This window comes from Clytia hemisphaerica, unplaced genomic scaffold, assembly GCF_902728285.1.
Source record: "Clytia hemisphaerica strain Z4C2 unplaced genomic scaffold, Clytia hemisphaerica genome assembly, whole genome shotgun sequence".
NCBI lineage: Eukaryota > Metazoa > Cnidaria > Hydrozoa > Leptothecata > Clytiidae > Clytia > Clytia hemisphaerica.
The window spans coordinates 2815981-2825304 of NW_027104338.1; the positions used below are offsets into that span (position 1 = coordinate 2815981).

The 9324-nt window shown below is 36.4% G+C and overlaps 1 protein-coding gene across 1 annotated transcript; it reads right to left on the reverse strand.

The window, feature by feature from the left end:
- Positions 1–87: 87 nt before the first annotated feature.
- On the reverse strand, positions 88–441 carry LOC136817889 (nucleolar protein 58-like). The gene has a single exon (XM_067074221.1). It carries the CDS (start codon positions 439–441, stop codon positions 88–90), a length of 354 nt encoding a protein of 117 aa, XP_066930322.1.
- Between the last annotated feature and the right edge of the window lie 8883 nt (positions 442–9324).

The following is a 9324-nucleotide window of genomic DNA, read 5'->3' on the forward strand; positions in this document are numbered from 1 at the left end:
AATGTCAACAACTTGATGGGTCTTACATGCTGAATTTTGTTTCCTTTTTCTCTATTTTCCTCATTCTTTTGTCCATCTTTATTTTGGTCATTGTTCCCAACAACCCGAACTATCTTTGGTTGTTTTATATTTTCGATTTTTAATTCGGATCTTCTCATTTTTGTATTTCTTTTTATCCTGTTCTTTCTCATTCTTCTTGGGGTCCTCTGCTTGTGTCTGTTTTCCTGCTTCTCTTTCTACCTTTTCACTTTCTTTCACTTCTAAGTCTTGTTTCCCTTCCTTCTTTCTGGCTTCATCTTCTTTCATTCTGACTTCATCTTCTTTTTCTCTCACCTCTTCTTCATTCTTTTTTTTCTCATTTTCAAGTTCTTCCTTTAAAAAGTCTTCTGCACTTGTAGAATCTATTGACATGTTAAAAACTTCTTCTTTATCTTCATCCATATTTAAACTGAAATGATAACAGGCATGTAATGACAGTACACTATAAACGATATTCCGGATCAGGAGTTTCTGTAATGTAGATCGATTAAAAAGGATTTTGATGTATGGAAGTTCCACCTTTTATAACAAATACTCCTTCCCAAAAGAAACACAGTTTTAAATTCATATCAAAATAGACAGCTGATGAAAAAGTCTTTAATGAGAGCGAAATTTCTGATAACACAGTATTTCTACACCTTGGCTTTTAGTTTATATTTTCAAAGTCAAATATTTCTTCTGCAGCATAATTTAAAGGCTAAGTGCATATTCTGCTTAATTTTTGACAGTTTTCTGAAAGATCGAAGACTTTGAAAATATGTAACAGGGTACACCACGTGAAGGATAAGCCATAGGATTTTGTACCCCACCCTAAAAATATATTTACAAATAAAAAAAGAAGATTTTCAGGGTACAAGGCTGCTGAGCTGCTGTTGACATAAAAAAAGTTGATGTACCCCTAAAACAAACAACTATCAACATGTTTTAGGGTGGCATAGATAAACTACACCACTATGAAAACAACTATCAACATTCATAGGTAAAAACTCTGTATGTGACAAACAACTATCAACATGTCACCAGAGGGTGGAAACAACTATCAGCATCCACCTTTGATGGAAACAACTATCAACATCCATCAATCATCAACTTAAAGTCGTTTTCAGCAAAACAAAGAAACAGCCTTGATTTAAACTAATGATAGTGAGGCAAATTCAATTACATGTTTTAACAGTTCCTTTTCAAAAAATTAATTACATGTTTTAACAGTTCCTTTTCAAAAGAAGAAAAATTGAGCTTAGATGATTCATAGCCTTCAAAATACTGCCGAATTAACGTTTGCTTGAGTTGATTTAGAGCCTTCATTTTCCCATGTTTAATTGTTTTAATAGTTCCTTGTCTTGATTGAGATACTCAGAATTCTATCTTTGAGCTGCTGTTCCATTCATAACAGTAAGAAAATGTCATGCATTGTCAAAAGGTCTTACATCTCTGTTTTAATGCAGAATAAATTAAGTTATAATTGTTTTAAGGTTTTATCAGTCTTATTTATAAAACATGTAATTGAAAACGCCTTTCTATGCTAAGCAGAAAATTTAACAATCGCATAAAAAAAGCATCACGATGCCCTGAAACGATGTTGAGGCAATGTGATCAAGGGTCTTGAAAACAAGTTAGACCATCATTGACAAAGTGATCAAATTGACATAATAGTTCTCTGTAAGTATTCAAATCGCTGTAATGGCCAAATGTTTGAAGAGTCTCGCCACTCAAAAATTTCAATCTTTCTTCTTCTTCCCTTCTTCGTGGCATCCATGGATGATTATTGATATAATTTAGCCTATCATATGGCACTTTTTCGACCAAAGCAACATTTTCTAGTTTAGATGCCCTACTGAGGGCTGTATAAGTTATGCCAAGGTTAAGTTTCTCCATAAAAATCTCTTTATTTAACTTTATCCGAATATGAGTACATGGCTCATTAGGACCTATTGTCATACCTTGGCTTTTTGATATAGGTATACAATAACCAGGCATCAAGGGCAACCCCCTTCTAGAGCAACAGTTAGTATCACAGCGTGCTTCATTGACAGGTATAGGAACCCATGTTGGGTGTTCTGGAAGCCAGCTTAGGCCTTTGTATCTTGGGAAATCTACAACAACTGCTTCTGGAAATGATGGAGGTGCTTCTCCCTCAGCATATAATATTGCAATCACTTTCCCAATTGCTCCATTATTCAATCCAAGAGGTGTTAAGCTGAGCTGATTTTTAGTCAAAAGCACACGACTTCCAACAGCAATGTGAGAGGTTGCAGGAATTTGACCCATCTGATTAACAGATTGAGTGTGATGACGACCTTTTCCTTTGCTTGGTATAGTAGCAACAGGGATCCCCAAATCAGCTAGTTTGTTGTGGTTCTCAACATTTACTTCTTGCCACGTTTCCATAACGGTCAAACATGTGTCTGATCTAAATCCCTCTTTGGCACTTTCAGGAAGCTCACCTTCATATCTTGAATTTATTGTCTTCCAGTCATTCAAATTGAGTTTACCCTCTCTGATTCTCAGCAACATTTCCAAAAAAGACAACTGATCTGGGCCTTGTCGCATAGTTTCATTTAACAGAATACAATGTGAAAATGTACGATAGATTCCATAACCGGCAAGCTTATCTGGGGCGTCTGAGGATAATGGCTCAACATGCAAATCATGAGAATCAACTGGACCTAGCTGGCCTAAATCTCCAAAAAAATTGACAGTTGGTATTGCACCAAAGCTGTTGAAAAAATCACATGTTGCCTCCTTAAAACGTTGACTACACCATGCTAACATACGATGACTATACATACCTCTTTCATCTAAATTCAAGGTCATCAATTTCATAGAATTACCTTCCAGAGTGCTACCAGTAAGTTCACGTAAGGCAGTGAGAGATATGCTATTCAATGGCTTATCAGTTAACTGTAATGTTTTGGATTCTTTTTTCTTCACTCTTGGGATGCTTGTTGTTGAGTGAACAGGGTAGGAGAATAGATGCTGCTCCAGTAGGTGCTAAATTCATTACAGCATTGTTTCGATTGCAAATTCTTCGCGACAAATAGGTCAAGGCAACAATTGTAAATGTTTTACCACTTCCAGCCGTCCCCTGCACTAAGAGACGCACTTTTTTTTAGTGTTCATTATTCACAACAGACATAATATTAAGAATGTTAATAGCTATTATTACTCTTTGAAGAGCATTAGCCTTCAATAAATCAATATTTGGTGGCAAATCACAATTCTGATTTCGAGCATGTTGCTGTGCAGCTGCCACCTTTGAGATGTTTTCTAGCCAATCTGAAGAATTATCAGGCCAACCACCTCCAAAAGATTCAATTGCATACTGATGCCAATCAAAACCTTCTCCACCATCAGGCAGATCTCTAAAAGCATTCAAATCTTCAAAATCTTGGGGTCTATTTTCAGCCAAGTATCTTAAAAATTCATGTTCGTTTCTGATTTCATTCTCAAACTCATCTTCAGATCCAGATTCGTGGTCAATAGAGCTATCACCAACATCAAGGTTTTTCCTCTTTTTTGCTCTTTGACGATCCCTTTCTAGTCTTTTGTCATGCTCTAATTTTGCTTTTTTGACAAGTTCTTTCACAATCATAGGACATAGGTCACTTTCTAAAAACTCCATGAATGATTCTAAAAATGAGTCTTTTCCGTTTTCCCATGTTCCCAACGAGTGAATCATTAATTGACCCTTACAATAGTCCTCTTCTAGTGGCCATATGGGAAGAGTTGGGATCCCAGTAAAAACAGGAACATGGTTTTTAGCACACTTAGTAGTGCAAACACAAATTTGAGCCCAATTATACAAAGTCATATTGGGATAACGTGTTCGACGTTTTCACTCAAAAACTTTTCTAGAGGTGTTTCTTTTGTTGCATCCCCATCAGAAAACTTTGAATTTATTGCACGAAAACCACTAAGACCTATTCTCCTGAACTGTCGAGTGCAATGAAACAAACGACCCCCACAATTCAGAAAATCAACAGCAGCTGCTGGCATATCAATCAATCCAATAATTTTTAAAATTAATTGTTGGGCAATACTTCTTACAGATGCAACATCACTATTAACATCTAATAAATGTTTATATAGACGAATGAAATCGTCTGTAGATTTGGCACCCTTGCAAGCATACTGAGTGATGTATCTCAACAGAGCCATTAAGTCTTGATCAATGATGGCTTGCGTGTCTGAGTTGGCTAACCATGTTAACAGTCGTGTTTTGACATGAGATATCAGAAAAGAATGATCTCATTGCCTTCAAAACGTGGATGAAAATCTTCTGTATTTTGTAAATCAGTCTGAAGTAAACTATGAAGTTCAAATGCTGCATCAGATGTATTTACATTACCTTTTCCATCATCAGTAATCAGAGCCATTGCATTTTCTGTTTTCTTTGCGTGCGATTCACTAAAAACAATAGCGTGACTATGAATCTCACCACGACCTTTTGCAAACTCATATCTAATCCACATGTCAGAAGTTTGAAATAGTTCTTTCCCGACAGTTTTGTAATAATTAAGGGTCCTCCTCTCAAAGTATTTGGTGACAATATGGAGATTCGACAAAACTAATTTACGATGGTATGAAAAATCATTATTAATGCACTCAAGGACGGTCTCGACGGGTACCCCTTTAACAACAGATTCATACTTGGCAAGCAATTGCTTAAGGGGATCCCAGTGGTATTCAGCCATAGAGTTTGTGTCAAAGTAGGCTGGAAGGTCCCCATATCCAATCTTTCTAAACAAAGCAAGGTTGTCAAGTTCAATTTTCCTGTCTCGCCAATATGGATCACTATTAGCAAACTTAGCACCAACACTTATCAATTTTCTTGGTACAGAAGTATCATTATTCTCTAAATTTTCACGTAATTCTTCAACAGAAAGATGTGCGTCATGAAGTTGTTGTGCAACAATAAATGAACCTTGGTTTAAAGCCCTTTCCCTTAGGCCAAGATTTAAAAGAAAAAATCGAAGTGTTGGATGGGAGCTCACACGGTTGTCACCGCAGTGGTAGATATGATCCACCCACTCTTGATAATCAGGGGTTGTTAGTTGAGGAATGGTGATGTCTGCTGAACCATTGATAAATATTGTTGGAAAAGCCATTGCAAAAAAACCACATGTTTTCCTTTCAGGCACAAGTTCACGTTTTCACTTGTTATTTCTGCCACCCCAACTCTTTGAAGGCGTACAAGATCTTGTACAGTCTCTTCATCATCAACAATTTTCTGTAAAAGTTTCTCAAGATTCTTATCAACATCATTAGGTTCAAGTGGTGAGACAACACCTGAATGTGTATTTTCCAAATCTGAGGATCCTGGTTGACCTTCAGATAAATTCTTATTCAAGTTGGGAACCTTTGTTTTGTATTCAAGAGTTGGAACACCTGGACAAATTTGTCGGCCATCATTAGGCAAATTCTCTAATCTTACACGGTCAATTATAACATCAAAATAAAAAGGGTTGGGAAGCCACAGAAAAAATCTTTAGAATTAGGAAAGGGGGTACCCATTCCACCATGTGGAAAACCAAAGACAAGTCCTTTCAAAGCCTGTTCAACTTTATCTCGTTTAACAATAAAGTCTTTCAAAACTTCCCCATTCTCACCTTTCTTTCGTACCAATATAATTCCCACTTGTTGGGGGAGGCTTGGCAAAGTCTTTGCAATTTTCATGTCATGTGGAATTGCAATAGAATGGCCGCGTCCTTTCAGCATGCCGTATTTAAGGATGGTAATATTAGTTACTATATTGATTTTTGAAATCATGGCTGTTTCAAGAATACTCAGATTTTTCAGGTATGGGGGAATTTCTTCAAAATGCATATTATTATGTAATGGCCCATCTCCATTACTACTACTATCATCATTCCCATACATGGAAAAAATACCAGAAAATTTGGGGGCAGCAGGTGGGTTTTTTCTTTTACGATTACTTTTTTCTTCTTGGCGACATCTAGTGCACTTACCATCCTCCCCTACTGACCATGAAGCTGGGGAAAACAAATCATTGTTGTTCAATTCAGGCTCAACGTGAACAGTTTCATGAAAAACAGGTCTAACTTCATTACAAATTTTACAGCGATCAATATTGTGTTTTAACTCCCCTTCTTCAAAAATGCTTGCTGCTTCAACTACCCTAGGATTTGTATGTAAACAACTGCTATTACTGCCAGGCCTGTCTTCAGCAGCATTATGAACAGATGAATTTGAAGTTGGAACATTGGGTCTGGGAGATAAATTTGAATCCTTTACATTATCTGGTGTGGGTTTTAGTTTTTGATGGGCCCTCTTTTTTTTTGGTGAGACCTGGACCCCCCTTGCACACTATATCATCCTTGTTCTCCTTTCTCAACAAACGATTCATTTTAGCTCTACGATTTCTTTGCTCTCGGACAGTGGAAGGTGCAATGTATTCAATACCATTACGAGCACATAATAATTCAAGTTCTTCTTCTGAATTTCTCCTTTTTTCTGCTTTTCTTATCTTACGCCTGAGACTCTCCCTTCTTTTTTGTCTGTCTGAAGCAGACTCATCAACAGAAGGCTCAATATATTTCAAACTGTACAGAGTACACTTTGCCTGTATTTCTTTTTCAGGGTTGACACTTTGCTTTTGTACAGGAGGTTTTGATATTTTATTTTTCTTGTTTGGAGGATTTTCCTTCAATTGATCATTTATACTTTTGTACTCTCGTTTTCTTGTGATCTCAACATTTTCAATTGAAAAGTCAACAGTTTCTTGTTGGTTAAAATTGACTAAAATCCCCCCATCACCAGGTAACAATGATTGGAAATGATTATTGTTAATTCCGGCCAAAAGAAAGTAAGAGCTGACCGGCATATCTACATGAAATTCTAAATGAGGAGAATCACGGAAACAACTCATAACTTTTAGGGGATTATTTACGCTGCAGCTTTCAGAATTGATGCATATATTTCTACCAAGCAAGATAGCTGCAGCATTGATAAAGACCTCTGTGGTGTACACAGTATCACACAACTGCTGGGTTAAAAACTGCTCCCAAGAAAACCCTTCAGCCCTGCGAATATCAATTGCCCCCTGTTCAAAGAAAGTTCTTTATCCAACAATGTATGGAGACTCCTCTACAGTTAGACGACTTTGATCCCGCACAAAATTGACGACTGCCTGGCGTAAGATAAGATGGTTTGGATACTGTAACCTTAAGGCTGAAACATCACCAAAATCTGTACGATCGTTAAGTTGTTCTACAATGGCGTGATAAAAGCAATTACCATCTCCGGGGGTTTCACTCACACAAAAAACATTTAAGCCATGGCTACGGGCAGTTCTTAAAATCTGGGGAACACAACTATACTTGGGCCAGACTGTTCTTGGAAGTTTTCTAAAATTCCCAACAAGAGTTCTTCTGGTACTCTCAATTAAGTTTTTAATATTATCAACATTAAGGCTGGGGATAAACATTTCAAACTTATTTGAGACAAAAATAATAATACTTATCTAAATCCTTTGTTGTTTATGTGTTTATGCTGATTATACACTTGTATACTAACTGAATACTTGATTGGGACACTTTTGTGCATCCGTGTTCACCTATTGTCAGCTATTGTCATTTTGATTGTTTGAGACAATAATGACAAATTTTAGAAGGCTGGATCCAACAATTATGGACCGGCGGGAAAAAATTAAGACAACTAATATATTGCGGACTATAAGCAAATTCGACATTAAACATCATCGTTGTCAAGCACTTTTCGATCGTCCATCTCCGTTGTCAAGCACTTTTCGAGACACTTCTCCGAACATATATACATTATTTTTTACGTCCGCGTACGCAGATCTTGCCAAAGGATGCGGAACGCGCGTTTGAGCGCGCTGCGCGCGCTCAAACGCACGTTCCGCAAAAAGGAAAAGCGTCGCGCTTATCAAACAACTTGTAAATAAAAAATCCCGTCTTTGATGGAAATATTTAGGTTTAAAAAAGAAACATGAGATCCAGAATGTTCAATTTTAAGTTCAAGTTCACCTGGATAGATTTCTCCATACACAGATTGAAACAAGTTCCCATCATTGATTGCACACAAATCGTCAATGAATCTCTTTGTTGAATGAAAATGGCGAGCTTTAACCTTATCTTCCTCGATGAGCTTGCTCATGTACCGTTGTTCATATTGGTAAAGGAAGGCATTTTTAAGGCTCCGGACTTTCGATTTTCAAGCATTCTCTCCACTTCAAAATGGCTAAAATCTGACAAAAACCCAAAAAATCATTCGAATTTGCTTCAAACTAACTAAAATTTTATGTAGATTACGAAAAAAATACAATTTTGGGCCATTTTGGAAAACCCAACTTTTCCCAAATGTGCGCCTGGTCAGGCCTGGTTGCCCACAGTGCTTATCGCAAATTTTCATAATTATGTCCAAACCCCGGCTTTAGTATCATGTTAGTATAACAACAACTGAAACTTCTAAATACAGTTACTCCAGTAGAGTAAGTGCATGTTTTTCACTTTAGTATGGAAGCATAACCAATACTCTTAGGTGCCAAATAAACAAAACAAATAAACATTAACAAGCAGGGGAAGGTGTTTAGTTGGAAGGTAAGAGTAAATGTTCAATAGCTTTAAAATGGAAACAAAAATTGAGATTGAGTTAAATTTAAAAGATTTTTTAAATTTTCAAAACAGTTTTATTGCAGGGTTATAATCAAAACCATAAATACAAGTGTCAAGGACCTGTTGAAATTGTGATACTGGTTACTCCAACCTGGTCATTGGAAGTATTAAAACAATCATGCACAGAGCATTTTCATAAGGCTGGATATCAATGCGACATTTTGCAATCAGATCAGGGACCTTTTATAACAAGAATAGAACAAATGAGATTGGGAGGACTTCTTTACTGTAGATTTTTATAACAAATATAAAACAAAAAAACTGACACTGTCTTGATAGTCTTGATTCTCTTTTGAAGAACTAAAGATATTATAAAAACACTGTCACACTTTTTATTAAAGGTAAGGTGAAAAAAATTAAATTAGTTGTTTTGCAGGCAGACTGTCGCTACACTACTTTTGGGTCAGTCAGGCCTGTAGTACAGTACAACAAATTTAGTTTTTTTCGCTGGGATCAGAAATTATGAATGAAGTACAAATATTTTGGAAGTAACAAGATTCAAATTCAATCTCAATATTTTACCCTTTTGTTTATTTTTAGAATAAGAAATGCAAAATGTAACGCCAAGCGTAAATATAGCTGCAAGCATCTGTGATGGTAAGTAAAGGTTTTTTATAAGTTGGCAGCT